At 37.2% G+C, this 25,890-nt stretch overlaps 1 protein-coding gene across 4 annotated transcripts in view; it reads right to left on the bottom strand.

The window, feature by feature from the left end:
* Positions 1–25,890, bottom strand: part of OSBPL8 (oxysterol binding protein like 8) — a 162,231-nt gene that overhangs the window by 63,871 nt on the left and 72,470 nt on the right. For 2 of the 4 annotated variants that reach the window (XM_043447260.1, XM_043447261.1), the window contains one exon: positions 12,556–12,693. In XM_043447260.1, coding sequence (XP_043303195.1) covers positions 12,556–12,646 — 91 coding nt within the window. In that variant the 5' untranslated portion in view covers positions 12,647–12,693. Of the gene's footprint in view, positions 1–12,555; positions 12,694–21,204; positions 21,242–25,890 lie in introns of all 4 variants that reach the window. The other 2 variants (XM_043447259.1, XM_043447262.1) reach the window with 2 other exon arrangements.

Raw genomic sequence — 25,890 nt, 5'->3', positions numbered from 1 at the left:
CCTCACATAGGTAAATGACTATGTGAGTAAGGTAGGTAAACCACAGGGAAGACTATGGTTCCTAGATTTTGAATCTGTGGACCAATAAAATTCCCCCTCCCCAAATTGTAGCACTGATATTAGGGTTCTCAACTTGGTAAAACACAATATTTTTAAAATCTAAATTCACAGCCTTCAATTCAGAAAGGGATGTTAAATATCATATAGCAGGAAGACTATAATCTCATAATAAAGGGCAGCTCTTTAAACTGAAGGAAATTCACTTAGTGGAAGCTCCTCACAGTCTATTTATTTTCTCTTCTGGACAAGGGAATCACCACATACGGCAGCACTAGCCCACAGTCTACACCATTAAAAAGGCTCAGTCTCTCAGACTTTGGAAACAAATGGCAGGCACTGGGGGGCGGCGGGAAATCCCATCAGAAAAGCGCTGAGAAGCAAGTGCACATATTCTTTGATAACCCTTTACTGCTATCTTAATAAAGTAGGGAGGAAGGAATATATGAATGTATATGTTTATGGGGAGAAAAGCATCCTTTGTGGTTCTTATGTTCATCGTGCTGCTTTGTTAAAGAAGCAATTAATGAGGCCTGGCAAGGATAAGACAAACTCTCTTATCTTTGTAAAGATGCCTAAACAAGGCTGAATTATTCATTCTCACTTGTCAACAAATGATTTCAAAGTATTTCATATTTCCCTGTGGGAACAGTTGAAGAACACAGATACTGCAACATTTCACAAGAGAGATTTATAAAAATATTTTATTCTAATTTTCTTAACTTGCCAGATATTCCTCTTTCATTACATAATAGGTACTTTCATAGCTCTATGAAGCAATTACCCAAACACAAGGAATTTCAAAGCAGAAAACAATTATGTCTTAAGATATAACTTTGGAAGTCTAACTTATTTAGGGCTCAGAAACTCAGAGGAGAAAATCAATATAGCCTCTAATTTATACTCTTCCTAAAGAAAACAATCAACCAAAGCACAGCGTTTAGGGGAAAAAAGGAAGTGGGGGTGGGGAACAAATCCAAATTTTCTTTCAGGCAAAACAATTTTCATGAAATATAAGACATATATTCAGGAACACACCTGTTATGTGTGTATGGTCTCATATAGTTTCAGAGCTGACCCTAGAAGTGTCTTACCAAGGAAGGAGGAACTGCTTCGGTTCATGGAGGAAACTGAATTCTAGGTCTCCTTGTGTCTGTGGAGCCACTCTAGTCAAGCTGCCCTGTGCTAGTCACCTGGGATTACACCCGCAGTGCTCCCAACTGTCACCCTGGGAAATCTGTATGACATCTACACAACAGTAAACTCTCTCTTAAAGTGAGAAATATTAGGTATAGACCCATCATGTCACATTCAACACTGCCAGAGCACTTAAGGTGAAGGGACTTCACAGGTTTAAGAAGATTTGCTAAAGGATAAGAGAAACACAGTACTAAGTGTAGACATTTTAATTCAAGCCTAGATGAACCAAACACGGCTTAAATTAACTTTGATAAAACTGGTAAAACTTCTAGTTTTAAAACTTTAAACACAAAATTAGCTTGAAATGGATTCATATAAATTTTGGCATGGCAACATTTTATATTCTCCCACAGAGCACTATAATTGAAAGATGGTTTTTTAAAAATAAAAGCATGAAAAGAGCTTTTTATGACCAAAGAACCAAGGGCAGCTACAAGATAAAAGTTAGGAATTCATCCAGTTTTGATAATAATCTCAAACATGAATTAGAGGGAAAAGAACATCCAGCTGTAAGATAAGCTATAATTTAGTCTCCAGGCTGCTGCAGAATTGTCCTTATTCACAAGCACAGGGGATAAGGGAGACAGCAAGCCTGACTAACTACAAGTCTGTCTTTCTTGATAAACAATCAAAATACATTACCCTCAAATCAGCGTGAAACAAATATCATCCTACTCAAGAGACTGTAGTAATACTTAAAACTACTTGAAATAAACTAGTACTTAGTCTTCAAACTGGGAAAAAAAATCTGGCAAATGCACAATTTTTAGAATAACCTGATTCAACATCATAATCTAAACATATAAGAAATAAAATAATATCCTGAGCTTTAGTGAGGACACCCAGAGTCTCCCTAGTTTCTCCAAAAAACCAACCAAACAAAAACTTAAAATGATGGAAGGAAACCACACTGCAAAAAAAAAAAAAAGCTATTTTTAAGGGAAAGTGACCCATATTAAATTGGTACGAATCAACATGTATAAAGGAGACTCAATCAGAAAATAATGAGAATCTTTGCCATTCTAAAGTAGTCACAAATTTCTACCATCATACCATGTATAAAACAAAAAGGAAACAGCTCCTCTGTAATTCAGTCCAGTACAGTAGAATAAACACCATGGGCTTGGATGGTCCTGAATTTGAAACCTGCCTCTGACATTTACTAGTTTTGTGAATTTGAACAAATTTCTTTTTTTTTTTTTTTTTGAACAAATTTCTTAACATCACTCATTTTCAACTGTCTCACTGATAAAGCAGACATTGTAATTGTGTTTATATCTTGTGGGGTTGTTTCAAAAGTTAAATATAAGTTGGCATATAAAAATTTCAATAGTCAAACTCAGTAAGTGCTTGATAAATGGCAGTTATTAGTATGAGTCCAGGAAATACCACCAAAACAAATGCCATTTGAAATTAAAAAAAATAAATCTACCTACCTACCTATTTGCCTGGTTATCCACTCTCTCTTGTCAGCAAACACAGGAATAATACATGCGGGGTTCATGTCAGAGAAGGGCTTCCAACACATGAAGATCATCTCCAAAACTTCATTTACTCATTAAAATGTGAGCCATAAGCTTCACAATGGCAGGGAGCAGCACATAAGAGGTGCTCAATAAAGATACTTATTCACTTACAAACGCACAAGTGCTTCTGTTCCAGGCACTGTGCTAGGCATGGGGGAATATATATCAACACATCCACACACGTTTATTTTCTCTCAACAATTCTCTCCCTTTTACATTAACCCTGCTGGTTTTATCAGTTCTGTATTCATCTCTAAGAGAGCCCTTGCCCCTGCAGCCACTTACTTGCACAGTGCTCCTCAGCTGCCCACTGATTCCGGCATTTCCTCCAATAGATCCTACCCCCTCCACCAAAGCAGTTCGCCAAACTCATCCGTTAAGCCTCTCCTCCCTTACCAGTGTCCCATACTGACTCTGCCACCATCCTTTCATTGCACACCCCTAGCAAAGCCTACCATTACAGGAGAAAATCCCATACTAGGTCAGGCTGACACCAACCTCAACATTAGTTGGCACACCCACTACTGTGGGTCCTCCACTTTCTAGCTGGATTCCTAGTCCAGTCAACCCCTAAATCTTCACACCTGACTCCATCCCTGCCACCTTCTCCGAAAACCTGCCTTATTGATTCTCCTGGCTTCCTCCTACAGTATTTCTCTTTACTGACTTTATCCGTTCAATGTCTGAATGTGCTCAAATGTCTCATCTTACAACAAATCTTTCTGTCCCCAGTTCTTTTTCTTGAAGTGCTCCTGTCTTGCTGAGAGGCACTGTAAATCTGAGGTCTCAACCAAAAAAATCTTACAGAATCACTCTTGATCTGATCTTTATTTTGAGGCCATTTTTCCTGCACCCTGGGAACTGAGAAGAATTTAACATCGTGTTTGCTTATTTAGTTTTGGCTGCACTGGGTCTTTGCTAGGTTTGGGCTCTCTCAAGTTGCGGTGTGTGGGCTTCTCGTTGCAGTGACTCCTCTGTTGTGCAGCACAGTCTCTAGGCTGTGGGCTTAGCTGCCCGTGGAACACGGAACCTTCCCCAAGCAGGGATCACACTCCCAACCACTGGACCACCGGAGATCAGCACTGGGGAGAGGGCATTCCACAACAGAGAAGCAGAATAAATAAAAGCACAGTCTTTGGGGAACAGGGAAGAAAGTCATCCAGCTGAATTCATGATGGGAAAAATACAGAACAAAATTGGAAGGGAAGACTAAGATCAGAAACGCTAAGAGCGCTGACTACAGTATCACAAAATCTGTAATTTATGCTCTCTAGTGCTAGTTTCTGCTTGCTGATCCAAATGCTGCTGTACCAGATACACCTGGAGAACTTTATAAACGCACAGCCTCACCCTAGAGACTCTGCAAGGCTGGAGCAGAATCTGCATCTAATCAAAGAAAGCTCCAGGTGATTCTCAGACACAGCCAGACCTAGGAGCCACAGCTCTAGGCAACAGTCAGCCACCGACTTTTTGAGAAGGGGAGTGTCATAAATGCAGATACCTAATGAAGTTTTCAGTTACAAGCTTGAATAATAAAGATTTGTATTTTCATTTATAATTTTCTATTTCCATTTATACATATCATTTCCCTAAGAGACCTACTTCATTGGATCCATGTGTTCTCTGCCCACATACATCCATAAAACCCTAACCTTATCACAGTCTCACCTTACCAAATAACAATAATTTTCTGTTTGGTTGTGTTGTTAAGAAAGATGAGCCTGGGTATTGGAAGGCAAAGCCCTAAGAGAAGTTAGAATACTGTGGTACACAGCAAGATCCTCTATGACCCACCTCCCAGAATATTGGAAATAAAAGCAAAACTAAACAAATGGGATGAAACTGAAAAGCTTTTGCACAACAAAGGAAACTATAAGTAAGGTGAAAAGACAGCCCTCAGATTGGGAGAAAATAACAGCAAATGAAGAAACAGACAAAGGATTAATCTCAAAAATATACAAGCAACTCTTGAAGCTCAATTCCAGAAAAATAAATGACCCAATCAAAAAATGGGCCAAAGAACTAAACAGACATCTCTCCAAAGAAGACATACAGATGGCTAACAAACACATGAAAAGATGCTCAACATCACTCATTATCAGAGAAATGCAAATCAAAACCACAATGAGGTACCATTACACGCCAGTCAGGATGGCTGCTATCCAAAAGTCTACAAGCAATAAATGCTGGAGAGGGTGTGGAGTAAAGGGAACCCTCTTACACTGTTGGTGGGAATGCAAACTAGTACAGCCACTATGGAGAACAGTGTGGAGATTTCTTAAAAAACTGGAAATAGAACTGCCATATGACCCAGCAATCCCACTTCTGGGCATACACACTGAGGAAACCAGATCTGAAAGAGACACGTGCACCCCAATGTTCATCGCAGCACTGTTTATAATAGCCAGGACATGGAAGCAACCTAGATGCCCATCAGCAGATGAATGGATAAGGAAGCTGTGGTACATATACACCATGGAATATTACTCAGCCGTTAAAAAGAATTCATTTGAAACAGTCCTAATGAGATGGATGAAACTGGAGCCCCTTATACAGAGTGAAGTAAGCCAGAAAGATAAAGAACATTACAGCATACTAACACATATATATGGAATTTAGAAAGATGGTAACGACAACCCTATATGCAAGACAGAAAAAGAGACACAGAAGTACAGAAAGACTTTTGAACTCTGTGGGAGAAGGTGAGGGTGGGATGTTTCGAAAGAACAGCATATATATTATCTATGGTGAAACAGATCACCAGCCCAGGTGGGATGCATGAGACAAGTGCTCGGGCCTGGTGCACTGGGAAGACCCAGAGGAATCGGGTGGAGAGGGAGGTGGGAGGGGGGATCGGGATGGGGAATACGTGTAAATCTATTGCTGATTCATGACACTGTATGACAAAACCCACTGAAAAAATAAATAAATAAATAAATTAATTAAAAAAAAAAAAGAATACTGTGGTACTATGTAATGTAGGTGTGGAATAAGAAGAACCTGACCTAAGACGATGATAGTTAAGAAGGAAAATGAAGATAAAGACCAAAGCTGTGACACTCTAACACTTCTAGAAGAAATTACAAAAAAAATGTTCTTTGAAACTTTAGGATAGACAAAGATTTCTTTAATTGGAGGGGGGGAAGCTTGAGTCATGGGGGAAAACTGATAAACTGAATTTCATCAAAATTAAAAACATCTGTTCTTTGAAAGAAGTCATTTAGACAATGAAAAGGCATGCCAAGGCTGGAGGAAAATGTAACATATACAGTTAGCAAAGGAGGAGGCTGAAATATATTTTTAAAACTCTTAAAATTCAGTAAGACAAGCAAGCAAGCCAAATTTTTAAATGGGCAAAAATTCTAATCTGACACTTCAGATATATAAGTGGCCAATGAACATATGAAAAGATGTTCCACACTTAGTCAACAGGGAAACACAAATTAAAATCACAATGTGATATTACTATACACCCACTAGAATGGCTAAAATAAAAAAGATCAAGGATATAAAGCAACTGAAATCCTCATACACTGCTGAGAGAAATGTAAAATGGCATAACTACTCTGGAAAACAGGCCACTTCTTATAAAGTAAAACACATATGATTTTATAACTGTACTCCTAGATATTACTCAAAAGAAAGGGAAAAAAATTAAACTTCACATAAAGCATTGTACACATAATGGGGTTATATCAAAAGACACAGGTGCCAGGTTTAAGGTTTGGAAAATTTTAGCCTCAAAAAATCTAATGACTAAATTGACTGAAACCTTAAAAATATAAAACTCTGTCGTTATACCTAGGTTCAAGTTTTCGCCCTACTACATACGAAGCATGTAAACCCGGGCAAGGCAATTTCCCCTACCAGTTGCTCAGTGTCCTCATTTGTGAAACAGGGAGAATGATTTATATACCATCAGGTCCTTATAAGAATTCCAGGAGCTAACGCATGTGGACAGCACAGAGAGACATGGGGGATTCTAGTCATTCTCACTATTAATAAGCTTTTGGAATTCTATTTCTTTCCATTCAGAAACTGAAATGCTGATCTAGAGTATAATACTTGAGTTATGGCAGACGTATCAGAGATTTTCTAGATATATGTTAATTTCCAACTATTTGTCTTCACAATAAGCAAGAGTTAATGGGTTTATCTTATTTTAAAACTATCTCTCACTTCTGAAAACTATCATATGGAATCATGGTAAACCAGAGGGAGATATTGTGCATTACAAAAACCCAATAAGCTGGCTTTAACAAAGCAGTACATTCAATATGTAATTCACACTATAAATATTAATTTACCCATAACTTACCCAAGAACGTTTAGGTGTAAATCAAGATATATTTAACTCCACGGCTAATGTAAATGCAAAAATCAGAGGTTGTACATGGCCATCCATACTAAAAGAATTTCCAAACAAGCTTCTATAAGACACTGAAGTGTAGCAAAGGTCAAAATATCACCCTTCAACTCAAACTCATTTATTTAAAATAATAATAATAGTAATAATTGTTGTGGTTATTATTATAGTTATTCATCAGCTATCCTGAGTGGTATTCATAGCCTGGTATTCATAGCCTGGTAGGCTATGTTCTAAGCTTTTTGTATTTATTAACTCATTTTAAGCCTTATAAAAATCTTATGTGATATACAGATACTATTATTATCTTCACTTTACTAATGACTGAAGCGTAACTACTTTATTAAAATGTGTGAGTTCTTTATGATATTAAAAAAAATTTTAAGCCAAAAAAATTTGTCATCCCCAGAACTACTTTATGTCTTCTCTTTAATCTAAAAACTAGTGCTTAGGAGGCAAGAACCATTTATCCTGACTTTCCTACAGGAACTATATTCCAATGTTTACTATGAAGCCTTAAGATAAGTGAGATCTCTTTCTTACAGAAAAACTTCAGTAACAAATATAAAAGGAATGATAGAATTAGAAAAAAAATCACTATTTTTCAACCCCTAAGGAATACGTCAAGGCTGTATATTGTCACTCTGCTTATTTAACTTATATGCAGAATACATCATGAGAAACACTGGGCTGGAAGAAGCACAAGCTGGAATCAAGATTGCCGGGAGAAATATCAATAACCTCAGATATGCAGATGACACCACCCTTATGGCAGAAAGTGAAGAGGAACTAAAGCCTCTTGATGAAAGTGAAAGAGGAGAGTGAAAAAGTTGGCTTAAAGCTCAACTTTCAGAAAACTAAGATCATGGCATCTGGTCCCATCACTTCATGGCAAATAGATGGGGAAATAGTGACTGACTTTATTTTTTGGGGGGGCTCCAAAATGACTGCAGATGGTGATTGCAGCCATGAAATTAAAAGACGCTTACTCCTTAGAAGGAAAGTTATGACCAACCTAGATAGCATATTAAAAAGCAGAGACATTACTTTGCCAACAAAGGTCCATCTAGTCAAGGCTATGGTTTTTCCAGTGGTCATGTATGGATGTGACAGTTGAACTGTGAAGAAAGCTGAGTGCCGAAGAATTGATGCTTTTGAAGTGTGGTGTTGGAGAAGACTCTTGAGAGTCCCTTGCACTGGAGGAGATCCAACTAGTCCATCCTAAAGGAGATCAGTCCTGGGTGTTCATTGGAAGGACTGACGCTGAAGCTGAAACTCCAATACTTTGGCCACCTCACGGGAAGAGCTGACTCATTGGAAAAGACCCTGATGCTGGGAGGGATTGAGGGCAGGAGGAGAAGAGGATGACAGAGGATGAGATGGTTGGATGGCATCACCGACTCGATGGACATGGGTTTGAGTAAACTCTGGGAGTTGGTGATGGACAGGGAGGCCTGGCGTGCTGCAGTCTATGGGGTCACAAAGAGTCGGACACGACTGAGAGACTGAACTGAACTGAATGATCATCAAAGGGTGCTTACATTTTTAGGTAAAAAGTTAATGAGGAACAGAATATTTACTACATTTTACTTTCAGGTTATAAGGATAGAAAAGATGCAACAAGAGGATCAGGCTGTTTACCAGCTGAGTTTACTGACCAACCTCACAACATGAAGAGCAGGACAATGACATGTCCCAAACAAGTGATATATCACACTAATATATATCTTGTCAAAAATGCTCAACCTGAACATAATCAAGCCTTTGCATTTACCTTTCAGTTCATATAAAATATAAAAGACAGGGAAACAAATAAAACAACACTGCAAGGAGGCAATCAAATTCAAAAGGTCAGACTTAGTTTCTTAAAGAAGTCAAAGGCACAAGAAAAAATAAGAGAAAATAAGAGTAAACAAGGAAACTCTTTGAATTAAAGGAGATATAATGACATAATCAAATGCAACGTATGAACTTTTCTTGGATCTTGGTTTCAACAAGCTTATTGGAAAAGACTTGGGGACAACTGGGGAAATTTAAGTATGAACTAGGTAGAAAGCTGAGTGCTGAAAAATTGATGCTTTTGAACTATGGTGTTGGAAAAGACTCTTGAGAGTCCCTTGGACTGCAAGCAGATCCAACCAGTTCATCCTAAAGGAGATCAGTCCTGGGTGTTTATTGGAAGGACTGATGCTGAAGCTGAAACTCCAGTACTTTGGCCACCTCATGCGAAGAGTTGATTCACTGGAAAAGATCCTGATGCTGGGAGGGATTGGGGGCAGGAGGAGAAGGGGACGACCGAGGATGAGATGGCTGGATGGCATCACCGACTCGATGGATATAAGTTTGAGTTAACTCCAGGAGTTGGTGATGGACAGGGAGGCCTGGCGTGCTGCGATTCATGGGGTCGCAAAGAGTCGGACATGACTGAGCGACTGAACTGAACTGAGGTATTAAAGAAAGTGAAGTCACTCAGTTGTGTCCGACTCTTTGTGACCCCATGGACTGTAGCCTACAAGGCTTCTCTGTCCATGGGATTTTTCTAGGCAAGAGTACTGGAGTGGGTTGCCATTTCCTTCTCCAAAACTAGGTATTAGCTTATATTAAATAATTATCATTAATTCTGTTAGACCTAATAAAGGTTTTAAGGTTATGTAAGAAAATATTCTTAAATGTTAGAGATGGATTAAGTATTTGGGGGTATAACATCATGAGGTCTATGATTTACTGCAAATATTCCAGCCCCACCCCCAAATAAATAAAATACAACAAAAGGTTAATAATTTCTTACATCTACCTGATGGGTTTATTAGTGTTAACTGCATTATTCTCACAAACTCCCTGCTTGTCTGAAAATGTTCATGATGTATATAAATACAAGAAGCTTTAGTAACTAACCCTTTTGTTGTTTCATTAAATTTCAAGTTAAATAATTTCTCTAAATATTCTAGAAGACAGATACATGAAACAGATGAACCATATTTATTACAGTAAAAATTCTGGTGCATAGAACCAAAAAAAAAAAAAAAAATCACATAAACTGCATCCTTCCAGAATTTTATGTTACAATTTTTTTTACAATGTTATGTAAAAATGTTTCCATCTAATACTTGACTAGAAAAACATTTTCTACTGGAATAAATTAGAAAATGGTCATGTAACTTACAATCAACCAGTTAATACTCATTTAAAAAGAAGTAACTAAAGCCTACTCCAAGGGATAATTCACACAGTAACAACACCAAAACCCAACTAATTATGCAGACAGTGTAACATAACACTTAAGACTCACCCGTGGCTGATTCATGTCGATGTATGGCAAAACCATCACAATATTGTAAAGTATCCTCCAATTAAAATACTTAATTTTAAAAAGTTTGATAATGTAAGTATGTATTGGCTTTTAAATACCAAATTTAAGTTCTCAGTTTTAAAGCAGATGTCTTTCCCCTAGTCATCAGTAGTACTGATAATTGATAAGGAGAGTTCAAAGCATTTGATCATATAAACTTCAGCTAAGAAACAGAATCCAATATATAAAAAATATCAATTATGAATTAGAAATTATCATAATCACTGGAAGTTTCCAAGACACTTTCAGAAGGTCTGCAAGGTGAACACCAGCTTCATAACACTGTTTCACTGTGCTGGCGTTCTCACTAGTAGCGCAACAGCAGTGCTGGAGGAGGCCACTGGCACCTCGGCCACATCAGAGCAGATGCAGCTGACCATAGCAGTCGTCACAGACTTCTTTGCTGCCGTGCACTTGCACTAAAAGAGGGTTGGTTCCACTGACAAATATCCTTGATAAAGCTAGCCATAAATTAAAGAGATGTGCAAAAAATGTAAAACAGTAGTTCTCAGCCAGAAACAATTTTGTCCTGCAAGGGACATCTGTCAAGATCTGGGGCTAATTAGTTGTCACATCCAGGAAAATTGCTATTGGCATCTACTGCACAGAGGTCAAGAATGCTGCTAAATATCCTGCAATGCACAGGACAGCTCCCCTCAACAAAGAATTATCCAGACCAAAATGACAACAGGGGCAAGGCTGTGGGACCTTGAAGGAAAAGAATACCACTCTTCTCATTCTCACTCAACTTTTCTTTGGTGGGGAGGGGGGGGTCAGTTATTTTTCATAAAACTATGTTATTCATATTAGCCTGTAATACGTTTATTATTGTAATCTGAAATGAATTAAGGGTAAGCATTTTTTTTTTAAGGGTAAGCATTTTAAACAAACTAGTATGTATAAAATAAGCTACAAGGCTGTATCATACAACACAGAGAATGTAACTGATATTTCATAATAACTATAAATGGAGTATGGGCTTCCTTGGCAGATCAGCTGGTAAAGAATCCCCCTGCAATGCAGGAGATCCCGGTTCAATTCCTGAGTCAGGAAGATTCCTGGAGTGGGATAGGCTACCTACTCCAGTATTATTGGGCTTCCTTGGTGGCTCAAATGGTAAAGAATCCGCCTGCAATGTGGGACACCTGAGTTCGATCCCTGGGTTGGGAAGGTCCCCTGGAGGAGAGCATGGCAACCCACTCCAGTATTCTTGCCTGGAGAATCCCCATGGTCAGAGAAGTCTCGCGGCCTACAGTCCATGGGGTCACAAAGACTGGGGCATGACTGAGCGACTAAGCACAGCACAGCACATAAAAGGAGTATAATCCTTAAAAACTGTGACTCACTATACTTACATCTGTAACATACATAACATGTATATCAACTGTAGAAAGTGTTAGTCACTCAGTCGTGTCTGACTCCTTGCAACCCCATGGACTGTAACCCACCAGGCTCCTCTGTCCATGGGATTCTCCAGGCAAGAGTACTGGAGTGGATTGCCATTTCCCTCTCCAGGGGATCTTCCCAAGCCAGGGACTGAACACGGCTCTCCCACACTGCAGGCAGACTACTTACCCACTAAGCCACCAGGGAAGTCCATATGTTTAAGTTGATATGTATATCAACTATACATTAATTCAAAAGACAAAGTAAACATTTTTTTAAAGTTTTAGTTTTAATATTTAATACAGTAAGTATCAACAGGCTAATTAATCCACGTAAAAGTTCTTTGGGGTCTTCAGTAATTTTTGACAGTATTAAAGGAGTCCTGAGACCAGAAAGTTTGAAAATCACTGAATTAAAAGAATGGTAAAACTAACCAAATATTTTAGAGAATATAAAGAGAATTTAAGTACTCCAAAGGAAAATGCACTCATTTCAAGTGTATTATGGGTTACCAAAAGAAAACAAACATAAACCTCTGTCAAACCAAATAGTCAAGAAGAAAAGTCATGATACACCACCAAAGGACAGACCTCCCTAAAAAACAAAACAAACCATACACACACAGCCCACCATCAATAACAACAAGAAACATTAAAAGTACAATTCCATACCTGGGGTATGAGGACTTGCTGGACTAAAAGATGGCTGATACAAATCTTTGGTTGGCGTTGGAAAAGCCTCTTTCCCTTGGCGCTGACTCATCTTTCCTGGTGTTAGGTGTTGAGTATCGTCACTGTTTGCTACCACAGCTCAAGGAAAGAAGGGAAAAAAAAAATTAGTATTTAAGTCATAGATTTACATAACAGCATAGTGGCATAGTTAATAACATGGACTAGAACTATGACTGACATGGCCTCAATGGTGATATTCATTTTACCAACTCAATACCTTAATAATACTTTAATAAATTAAATTACTTTAGTAAATAGTTAATAAATATTTTATTTTTAGTTTGCTGTCAATTCAAGAGGAATTTATAGGCATGCATCAAATTACACAAGTTACAGACCTCATAAAAATGAAAATACATATTCTGATAATGAAAGGTACTCCAAGGTTTACTATCAACCTTTCATTGTGTTATTGACTCTCTATATTTGCCAATAGAGCAATAAGCAAAAGACAGTGCAGAAGACATACAGATGGTCAGCAAACACGTGAACAGACAGTCGACCTCACTGGTAGTGAGAGAACATTCCAATTAACAGCAGTATAAAATGGCGTGGTGGCGGGGTCTAGTCACTGAGTTGTATCCAGCTCTGTGACTAGCCTGGCCTGCATGGACTCTGACTGTGTGGACTGTCGCCCACCAGGGTCCTCCGTCCACGGGGTTGCCCCGGCAGGAATACTGGAGTGGGTGCCACTCCCTATGCCAGGTGATCTCCTGACCCAGGGACCGAACCCAGGTCTCCTGTACTGCAGGTGAATTCTTTACCAACTGAGCCACGAAACAGTATTTCATATGCACTAGAATTTCTACTCTAATTTCCAATTTTCATGGAAAGTAGGTGTCATTCTTATTTTAAAGCTGGGGGAACTTGAGATTCAGAGATTGCCTTGCCTAAAACTAATACCGGTAAGATTCTAAAAAAGGACCATTTGGTTTCTTTAAAAAGTCTGGTTTCTTAAAAGCTTGCTGCCCCAACAATAAGTCTAAATAGTGTTTAATTCTAACACTAAATAGTGTTTAATGTTCTATCACCCATTTGACCAAGCTACTGAGAGAGGTAAGCGATGCCCAGTTCCAGAGAGGACAGAAAAGAAAAAAATACTCATTGAAGGAGCAGGACAAATAGTGAGCAAGTCCACAGCACCCCAGGATCTCCGTTCTTCAATTTTTATGTAACTGTGCTTTCAGTCTACAAAAACCTTAGCTTTATCTTGAGAGAATGATTCTGTCTTCAATCTACATGTAATTTCAAACTTAACCAGAACTTAGACTGACATTTTTAATCACCGTATCTTTCAAGGAAAATTGCTTCTTTAACATTTTAAACACAAATTATCTTTAACATAATCTTTAACATACTTTTGATGGTGCTAAAGTTTTCAAAATTATATTTTAGCTCCTTAAGTTTTAAAGTGAAAATTCAAAAATACTCTCACTTATCATGTAAGTAAAATTACAAAGAATTTATTTTCTCATAAAATTAATAAAAAAGCATCCTACACTGACGACTACTAAATTTTTATCTCCTCCTAAACTCAAAAACTCACACATCAGTTGCCTGCCTTATAATCACCACATCTCAAATTTATCCAGAATAGTCTTTGTTTATCCTTCAGATTTGCCTCTCTCCCTTCTGTTAATGGAATCAATATTCTCCTCTTCCACTTTCTCAGGCCAAAAACTTTAGGTATATTCTTTGATCTTTCTCTTTCTCTCCCATTTCATACTCAATCAATCTGTGATATCTTTATCTTCAAAATTTACCTAGAATCCTCCTACTTCTATGCACTTCCACAACTACTACCCTGTTCCAAGACACCATTACCTTTCCACTGATCACAGCAGCATTTTTCTACCTAGTTTCCAGAGCTATATCATCTTGCTCCTTGCTTGGGTAGAGTTCATTGTCTGTACAGAAGCCTGAGCAATCTCTGAAACCATGAATGCAAAAAAGTAAAACTTGAAAACTTTTAGCAGAAAATAAATTTTGGGGTAGGCAATGATTCCCTTAAAAAGACACATGAAACACTCACCAATAAAGAAAGCGCAGGGTGGGGGCAGGGGATTAAGAATTAACCTAATCAAAAGATAAAAAGAAATTGGGGGGGGGAGATTTGTAACACATATAATTAACGAAGAGTTGGAATCCAAAATATGTTAAAAAAAAATCCTGTAAATCAATCAGAAAAAGATCAAACAGGCAAAAGAAAAATAGGGGGAGAGGAATGCATCACAAAGAATGCCTAAGAGTAAATTTAACCAAGAGGTGAAGACCTGTACACTGAAAACTGTGAGACCCTGAGGAAAGAGGCTGAAGAAGACAGACACAGATGGAGAGGCATACTATATGATGACTGGAGGAATAACATTAAAATGTCTGTACTACCCAAAGCAATCTACAGACAATGCAACCCCTCTCAAGATTCCAATGGCAATTTTTTTTTTTTTACAAAAACAGAAAAAACAATTCTAACATTTGTGCGGAATCACAAAAGACCCCAAATGGCCAAAGCCATCTTGAAGAAGAACAGAACTAGAAGCATCATGCTTCCTGATCTCAAATCACATTACAAAGCCACGGCAATCAGAACTCTGCGGCACTTGCATAAAACGGCCCATGGCTCAATGGCACAGAACTGAGAGCCCAGAAATAAACCTACATATATGTGGTCAACTGATTTATGACAAAGGAGCCAAAAACATACAACAGGGAAAAGGCCAGTCTCTTTAATAAATACTGTTGGGAAAACTGGACAGCCACACACAAGAGAAACAAACTGGACCTCTATCTTGCTGTTACAAAGAAAATTAACTCAAAATGGCTTAAAGCCTCAAATGTAAGACCTGAAGATATAAAATTCCTAGAAGAAAACTAGAAGTGAGCTCCCTGACATCAGTCTTGGCAATGATTCTTTTAGATTTGACACCAAAAGACAATAAAGGCAAAAATAAAGAACTGAAACTATATCAGACTAAAACATTTCTGCACAGCAAAGGAAACCATCAATACAATGAATGGCATAAAATGCTTGCAAATAGTGTATCTGATAAGGGGTTAATATCCAAAACATATAAAGAACTCTCATAGCTCAATAGTCAAAGTATACATGAAAATATGATCAACATTACTATTCATCAGGGAAATGCAAATCAAAAGCACAGTGAAGTATCACTTCCCACCTGGTAAAATTGCTATTATTAAAAAGATAAGTATTGAGGAGGATGCAGTGATAAGGCAACCCTTAAGCACTGTTGGTGGGAATGTACACTGGTACAGGCATTATGGAAAATAGTATGGAGGTTCCTCAAAAAGTAAACCTAAAACTACAATATAATCCACCAGCTCTACTTCTGGGTATTTATCCAAATGAAATGAGAACCCTAATTTGAAAAAGATACATGCAGTCCATGTTCATTGTAGCATTATTTACAACTGCCAAGATATGGAAACAACCTAAATATCCGTCAATGGAAGAATGGGTAAAGAAAATGTGGTGTATATATATTCAGTGGGATACAACTCAGTCATAAAACTGAGCTCACAGATACAGAGAACAAATTGGTGGTTTGCCAGAGAGGGGGATGGGGTTGTGGTTGTGCAAAATGGGTCAAAAAGTACAAACTCCCAGTTATGAAATAAAGAAGTCATGTGGATGTAATGTACCGTATGGCAACTAGAGTTAAAACTGTACTGCATATCTGAAATATGCCAAGATAGTAAATCTTTTTTTTAATTGAAGTGTGAGAGTGAAAGTCACTCAGTTATGTTCGACTATTTGCAGCCCCATGGACTATACAGTCCTGGGTATCCTCCAGGCCAGAATACTGGAGTGGGTAGGTAAGCTTTCCCTTCTCCAGGGCATCTTCCCAATCCACAGAGCAAACCCAGGTCTCCCACATTGCAGGCGGATTCTTCACCAGCTGAGCCACCAGGGAAGCCCAAGAATACTGCAGTGGGTAGCCTATCCCTAGAGTGGGTAGCCTATTCCTTCTACAGCGGACCTTCCCAACCCAGGAATCAAATCAGGGTTCCCTGCATTGTAGGCGGATTCTTTATCAGCTAGGCTACCAGGGGAGCTTCCCTGTGGCTCGGCTGGTAACTGAAGCAAAGCTGATTTACAATGTTTCAGGTGAACAGCAAAGCGCCTCAGTATATATCTGTATTCTTTTTCAGATTCTTCTCCATTATAGGTTATTAGGAGAGTATGTTTTAAAAGCTGTCATCATAAGAAAAAAAAAACTCTGTAACAATCTATGGTGATGGATGCTAAGTAAATTTACTGTGATTATCACTTCATAATATATACAAATATGGAATCATTATATTGCACACTGGAAACTAATACAATGTTTTATGTCAATTAAACATCAATTAATTTTTTTAATTAAAGAAAAGTGGTAGGAAAACATGAACAATTAGTTTATGGAAGAAGAAATGCAAATGGCCCATAAATATACAAAAAGATTTTGATCCTCCTTAGTAATAAGGAAAAAAAACAAATCAAGATCAAAATGAAATAAATATTTTACACTCAGTAAAACTGAAAAAAATTAGTAAGTCTGATACTATCCAATGATGGCAAGGATAGGGTCAGCGAGCCAACATAAGCATTGCTGATAGAGTATGAACTGATACAAGCACTTTGGAAAACCACTTAGGTCTTATAACATTGAATTTTGGCATATTCTAATGGGTCCAAAAATTCCACTGTTAGCTTTATACCTGGAAATAGTCTTATACGTGTACACCAAAAGACAAGAATAAAATTGTTCATAGCAACACTGTTCATAATAGCAAAAATCAAAATAAATATTCATAAACTGGAAACAATATTGATTCATATACTGTGGTATACGGATATAATGGAATAGTATGTAGCAGTAAAAGTAGACGGTCTTTATCTAAGACCATTACAGTATACTAACACATATATATGGAATTTAGAAAGATGGTAATGATAACCCTACATGCAAAACAGAAAAAAAGACACAAATGTACAGAACAGACTTTTGGACTCTGTGGGAGAAGGCGAGGGTGGGATGTTTCAAGAGAACAGCATCGAAACATGTATATTATCTAGGGTGAAACAGACCACCAGCCCAGGTTGGATGCATGAGACAAGTGCTCGGGCCTGGTGCACTGGGAAGACCCAGAGGGATCGGGTAGAGAGGGAGGTGGGAGGGGGGATCAGGATGGGAAATACATGTAAATCCATGGCTGATTTATGTCAATGTATAACAAAAACCACTACAATATTGTAAAGTAATTAGCCTCCAACTAATTAAAAAAAAAATATTAAAAAAAAAAATAGATGATCTTTATCTATACCCAGGAACATGGCTCAAACTTGGAAACACAATGTTAACTACAGAAAACAAGTTGTAGAAGATGACAGATAGCATGACACCATTCTTGTGAAATTAAAAACCTACTGATACATATGTAACCTAAAAATAACCAAAAAAATATAGTTTTGAGAAAGCAATGAATAAACAACAACAACAACAGATTAATCACCACCCTGGGAGGACAGGCAGACACGAGACATCTGTGAGATTCAAGTTCCTAAGTGAGTAGTGGGTTCAGTGTGTACTCACTGTTTGCATACACGTCATAATTCACACGTGCTTCATATAATCTTTCGTAGTATCAGTACATTTAAGGCTAGTTTAAACACATCAGAAAGGGGCTTCCCTGGTGGGCCAGGGGCTAAGACTCCACACTCCCAAAGCAGGGGGCCCGGGTTCAATGCTTGGTCAGAAAACTGGATCCCACATGCAAGCAACTAAGAGCGTGCATGCCTCAGCTAAGACTCAGTGCGGACCAATAGATAAATAAATATTAAATACATTACGAGAACAGCTAACAGAATTAAAGCATGCTTTAGTATTCCATCAGAAAGACACATGTATATAAGTCTTAAATAACTTGACTACATAAAGAAGAAATACAAGTGCAAATTTAGTTCTATTCACCTCTTGCTAACTCCTTACTGACTGAGGTATTACTGTTTATAATTTTGATAACCTTGAAATGAGAGGAGTTGTAGAAATAGCAACATACGGAGTATATCTCCTTACAAAAACCAGAAAGCCTATTTTTCTATTTGTTTTTTCTTACATCATTCACAAACATTATACAGAAAATTTGCATAATATAAAAATCATTTTGATGCCCTGCATCATTTGCACACTACTAGAACATTTGCTTATAAACTCAGGGAAAGTCATGACCTTTTTCTCACTTGTATTCTTTGGCATAATATTGACAATAAATACTTGCTAAATGCCTGGATCAATATTTGACCAATGAATCACTACAGGATCCAAAACAGCTTCTGGTAATTTAACCAACTGCCTCCCTGTCTAGAGACAGCATTAGAGTGCCTTCTTCTGGTCCCACTTCATAACGAAAGTAAAACAAAGAGAAGCAAAACAGCCTACTTTGCTGAATACCATATTAAGATAGAAATTAATCACACTGGGATCATTCATAGTAATATAATTAACAAACCAGCAGTCACTTTTAAGGAGGATATGATTCTGTAACTACCATTCTTCACTTTCCAAATTTAACTCATCAATACAAAGTCAGGAGAATTTTACAAGCTTCAAAGTCTGGTTCTCGCCCTTAATCTAAGTAAAAACTACTAAAAAGAAGTTAAGCTTTTTAAAGTCATAAATAACGTCTTAAAGGAAATCCTAAATATCCCCTTACAGAGAAGATGGTATACCTTTTCTCAAATACATTAGTAATTTAAATATGTTGCTATGTATCTTTATAGTTTTTTCACTCAGTAGTATAGATCCTAATGAAGTACTAAATAGAATTACATTTCACTCAAAATGATATATGGTCTATAGTAAATAACACAGCCACAGTCTTCTAATAGTTGGCAGAGTACAACACAAACTCTAATATATAAACTACAATATAAACTCACCTCTAATATACGTTATATATTTTAGTTCATATGTGCTTAAAATATATAACTATAATAAATGTCTTCTATTTCAAGTAGAAATTAAAGACCCCCATTTATAAAACCCAGGTCCTAAGAAGAACCACTTCAACTGATATTAAAAATGCAATTCTATTTCTAAAGTTCAGCAATGACAGTAAGTTCACGTAAGTCAACATCTAAATACATGAGATAATTAAAGTAACTGAAAAATGCATTAAAAATATCTACCAGGTATCATAAGTAAGACTGAACAAGAAAACAAAAACGTTTTGGGATGCATATACTTTTTTTACTTCAAAAATTTTTTTTTAGTTTTTTGTTTTGTATTGGGGGATATCCAATTAACGTTGTGGTAGTTTTAGGTGAACATCGAAGGGTCTACTTTAAAATTTTACTACTCTAATAACGCTATGAACTACTCAATACTATGAATTGTTACAATTAGAATAAAAATGGAATTTTAGCATATTACTTTAAATTACTTCTCTCTTTAGAATACAAAATTATAAACATACTACATCCATTATTTGAGACAAACAGTAACTGATCTAGACCAAAGTATTTTACAACTAGAAGAGATGCTGCCATTATCTCGCTAGGTCCAACCAATGAGGAAAATGAGCCCCAAAGCAGTGAACTGACTTGCAACAGTCACACAATTATTTAGGAATAAATACGAAAACTTCCTGAATCAATATAATTCCCACACGGGTCTTGAATAAAGTTAAAACCTTTGATTTATAATGCAGCAATATTTTAATTATCTGGTTAGACTTAATTCAGTGAAATGATAGCTTTATTCTGATTTTTGAAAACCAGAAGATGACTAGTAAACTAGTAACCAATTCTAACTCCTTGGGTATAGTTAAGATCTTAGCTTCAGACTCTTTATCTACAAAAACTAATGCTTTATTTAAATGATCTCTGAAGTTTCATTCACATCAGTACATTTAATATGTCACAAAGCTTTGAAATTATGTATTCACGCGTCTAACTCTCCTACTAGTATGTAATGATCCTTAAGGCCAACGCACATGTTTTATTCATTGTGCATTCTCCAAAGCTAGCATAGTATCTAGTCAAAAACAGGTTTTTCAAAACATAAATTTAAAGGATGTAGCTTCTAAATTCCTAGATAAAACAGGCTTCACTTATGAAATTACCAAAGTAAAAATAATTTTTCTCATAACCAGATTATCTATTATATAAAAGTTCTGACAAAAATAAAACAGTATTTCTCAATTCATATGGCAGTGAATTTGTTATACCTTGTCCAGCCTCAGAGTAGTCTGATCTGTGCTTTGTGATGATTGTAGAAAGGATACTATAAAAAAGTATTAGTTCATGATTTAGGAATTAAGAATTTATAAGCGGTAAATTAGATAACTAAGTAAACAATCCATCTTTAGATAATTAAGATGTAAGTACACAAACACTATTAATCTCAGATGGACACTGACAACAGATGGGTACTGACTGATCATTTATATTCTTTATATTTCAATGCCTGGAAACACAGTAGAAGACTTAATAAACAAAACGGAAATACCATATACCTTTTGTTAGTACAACATCAAAATATTATCACGTCTGCAAACATGCCATTCAAACTTTTAACTACTTACTTGATGGCCCAAGGACATCTTTGCTATCACCAAGAAGCTTTTAATGCAGGATAATTGAGCAGCAAACAAATAGAATCCAAACCAGGAAGAAGCAAAGTGTATCAGGATTGAAGCAGCAGTGAAACAAAAGGACAAGGAAAACGGCATTAGTTTATAAGGAGAAAGCACATGCTAATAATCATAATTTGCAAGGAATTTTCTTTTCCACGCATAAAAAGACCTTGTCTTAGGCATTATTTAATGTTTGTTCTAATTTTGGAAAATGAAGGTGGAAAGAGAAAAATGAAATCACTCAAGTATTTTGTTTTGAAAATTACACAAGTGAAAAATTACTTCCAATTAGGATTCAAGGTATGGGTTAGGAGTGATTAAAAAATCATTTAGAAATGCAAAGGACAGCCAAAAGTTATTCATCCTTTAAATTCAAGTGGCATAAAAATATGCAACACGCATGCACTATTAAATATTAGTTCTCTGCATGCCATGAAAACACTTAACACTATGTAGAAATTCAGTCTGTTTCTTCTACAAGAAGAAGCAAGCAGTTTACTGAGCACTTATGTCAAGCATTGTGCAAAGAGCTTTTATAAAGAGACATCAATAAAGTGGAAGAAATTTTTTTCTCAAATGGCAAAAAACCAAAGAGAAGAACAATAAAGTTAAGTTAGACAAAACTTTCCTAGGATCCACTAGTATCAAGCATATCATCTAGAGCTACTAGTCTCCAGGAAGATAGAAGATCAAATTCTTGAATGATTAACTTGCAATCAACCAAAAGAAACAGGAAAAAGACTGCTGACTGTTTCTCTAGTAACTATTTTAATAAACAATATGACACTAAACGTCACCTACAGACAAGTGTTTTGGTCTCCCTTGGCAAGAAAAGAGTCCTTGGTTTTCTTCCCTTCATTTCAAATACCAAGCGTGGATCTGTATCAGAACTAAAGCAACAACAAAAACAAATAACCCCCACTGATGACATTATTGTTTGGTCTTATTTAAAGGAAACGGGAAGTCTTAACTGGTTTTGCGTTCACCCTCCAAAAAACTTGCAGTTGTTTGCTTTGGGTTTCTGTTGACTCCCAGAGGGAAAATAAGCTTGGCCCTGCTACTTTCCTAAGTGAAGGTGATTTCACAATGCGCAAAATTATGTTCTAATGCCTCTAAAGGCATTTGCTTTATTTATTTTTCGATAGCTTCCCATTTAAGCTCATTCACGCATTTCAGTTTCACTGATAAAACTAAAAAAAAAAAAAATACAGCTTTAGGGACAATGAAGTAATCGTGCTCAAATTCTTATTACTGAAATGGCCATGTTATTATAGCTAGCAAGCATGTGGAGAGATTAAAACATCTGTGGCAGGCAACTTCTAAAATGACCCCAGTGATCCCCACTTTTTGGTGTATAATTCCTTCTCTTTGAGTATATACTGGATGTGCTGAATTGCTTCTAATAAAGAGAATACAGCAGAAGTGAAAATGTCATTTCCAAAATCAGACTGTAACAAGACTATGACTTCCATTTTGTTTGAGGTCTCTTTCTCTCCTCTCGCTCTCTCCCCCAGACAGATCATCTTGGGGAAAACCAGCCACTGAGTCACGAGGCGATCGTGTAGAAAGGCCCAAAAATGAAAGGAACTGCAGTCTGACAAGCCTTACGTGAGCTGGGAAGGGGCTCTTCCGTCTCCCCTGACACCCTTAGCAGCAGCTCCTTCCCTAGCTCTTGACCACAGGAAAGGTTTTGAACTAGAAACAGCTAGATGTTCTCAGATTCCTTACTCACAGAAACTGTACGGTATTAAACGCTTGTTTTCTACCACTTAATTTGGGGATGATTTGTTACATATCAATAACTAAGACAATACTGGAAAACTGAAGGAGGTTAGGAAACTGACAGAGACAACTATGGCATACTTTACAAATGCTTCATAGACATCTTTGGGAAAATCTTCCTGTATTGATACAAATAATTATCAGCTTCCCTAGATTGACCAGTAACTTCCTAAAGGAAAGCAATGGTTCTAACCATATATACACAGCCAAGAGTATTTACTTTCACAGGGCCAGTCACATTTGAAGTTCTCAAGCTGGTGTTCTACTTAGAATAAAAGATTAAGCTCCATTTCACTGTAGAGCTGTATATAGTTCTTAAATTATGTTGATTAAAAGCACTATGTCATCTGCGCACTCTGTCAACGCTTTTCATTTTTACTCGCAGAAAAAAACCCTTAGCATATAAGCAACTTCTGAATAACTTACTTCAAACTATGTTTTCCAAAGTATTTGCTCAGGCATACCTGTGTCATATAAACCTGATTCTATCGGACTAACCCAGTATTTTTTTCAGACTGAGGCACTGGAAAATAATCAAAGGAAGCACCATCTACTCTTCTCATTGATCTATCATCTATCCATGGATCCACCCACCCAAATATTCACTCAGTACCTACTATATAGACAGGTATCACTTTAGAGGAATAGAGCAGTAAACAACAAAAATTCTGCCCTTGTGGGAGTTACATTTAGTGGGAAAGATAAACAATAACATAATAAACAAGTAAAATTTTGTTGTATATTATATAGTATAAACACTAAGGAAAAAATAAGCAGAAAATGAAGACATATAAAATGTTAGGGAAGATGGAGAAAGTTTTATACAGGGTGGCCTAGGGAGGCTTCACTACAAAGTTGACTGAATAAAATGAAGAAACTTCCCATAAGGACATAAGGGGAAGAGTATTCCAGGGAGCAGGAAGATCAAGACGAGAGTAGAGGACTTGGATGGGAGCAAGTCTGGAGTGTTTGGAGAACAGGTCAGAGGAGTGGAATACATGCAAGTAGGAGAGTGGGGGATGCAGTCAAAGAAGGAAACGGCTGCAGGACTTGACGGGACCCAGTCAAGACTTTCTGTTTTATTCTGGGTGAGTTGGGAAGCCCCTGGACGGCTCTGAGAAAGGGAGTGCCGTATACGAGAACGCTGTAACAGGGCTGCCCCAGCTGCTGTGCTGAGAACAGGTCAGGGGCGTAGGGGCACTATCAGTTCAGAAGTTACAGCAGTATCACAGGGGAGAGATGGTGGAAACTTGGACCATGACGGGAGCAGTGAGAGGGATGAGAAGTAGTGAAATTCTAAATATATCTTGAAGGTGAGGTCAACAGAATTTCCAAATAGGCCACGTATGAGGTAAAAGAAAAAAGGAATCAAAATCAAGTCGAGTGTTGGACTTTGAGCACCTGGAAGGATGGAACTGCCATCATCTGAGATGGAAAAGATGGTAGGACACGCTCATTTACAGGGAGAAATGTAACTACAATCATCCCTTGGTATCCAGAGGTTACTGGTTCCAAAACACCCCCCACCCCCATCCCAGAGCAATACCAAAATCTGTGGATGCTCAAGTCCCTTATTTAAAATAGTGCAATATTTGCATATAACCCATGTACATCCTCCTATATACTTTATATCACCTCTAGATTACTTATAATATCCAATACAAAGTTAATACTAAGTCAACAGTTGTAAATACAATGAAAATGCTATATAAATAGCTGCTAGCATGTGGGAAGTTCAAGTTTTACTTTTTGGGACTTTCTGGAATTTTTCCCCCCAAATATTTTCCAACTGCAGATGGCTGGATCCATGGATGTAGAACCCTCAGTTTTATATGGAGGGCCAACTGTCTCTCAGTTTGGAACAGGTTAAGTTTAAAACGTCTGTCAGACATCCAAGTCAAAATATCAAGTAGGCAGTTGGACATGCAGACCTGCATGTCCATGTACATGTATAGGGAATGGTCTAGGAATAGTATAAATTATGTATGTGTGAGAGTTAGGGTATATGATCTGAATGGCTTCATCACAGGAGATTAGAAAACGCACCAGAAACAGGCACCAGAAAACTTGTATTATAATGGAACAGCAACAGAACCAAGAGCCACTCTGAAACATTACAAACAGAAGCAGAAGACACAAGGAAAAATGAGGGCCACTTCAGAAACCTTTCCCAGGGGATGTGACGTAGATAAAAAGGCGCTAGACTGAGACGCGAGTGAAATCATCTCTCAGAATTATTTGCAAGTGACGCTAATTGGGAAATGAGATATTATTAAAGATTACATATTAATTTTACCAAGTAACTGACATAACTGAAGACTTCTACACACTACACTTCTTATTCTTACTGCTTTTAGGACTTGGGCTTAAGTTGTGCAGTTCCATGTTGTGTAACACACAAATAAAGACAATATGAAAATACTGATGTTGAAATGCTCTGTACAAGTACCTTTTAAGGTAATTCAAAAAATAAAAAACTAGCCACTCTTCTTGGCTTTTGTTAAGAGAACCAAAATACTACTAAAATTTCAAAAGAATCTAGGAACTTCTCAGCTCGTTCAGAAAAAGACCACTAAGGTATGATAGAACAATGTCCTCTCTCTGAGCAACTCAGCATGTTTACCATCATCCTCTGAACAATGTCCACACAGTCATCATCTCAATGTTTTTTATCATATAAATAAATTCTCTACTTCAGCAGAAAGCATTAGCTGACAAATAATAAAAGAGTAAAATGCCTAGAATTTGTTAATTTAGAATTCATTAGTATATTGTATACATAGTATATACTAACAGTACTTTAAAGAATGAAATATAGCCATTATCTAAATCTTTACTGATTTTAGTTTTAAA

This window comes from Cervus canadensis, chromosome 25 (assembly GCF_019320065.1).
Source record: "Cervus canadensis isolate Bull #8, Minnesota chromosome 25, ASM1932006v1, whole genome shotgun sequence".
Lineage (NCBI taxonomy): Eukaryota > Metazoa > Chordata > Mammalia > Artiodactyla > Cervidae > Cervus > Cervus canadensis.
Note: the sequence above shows the minus strand (reverse complement) of the source record. Positions and strands in the feature narration are given on the sequence as shown.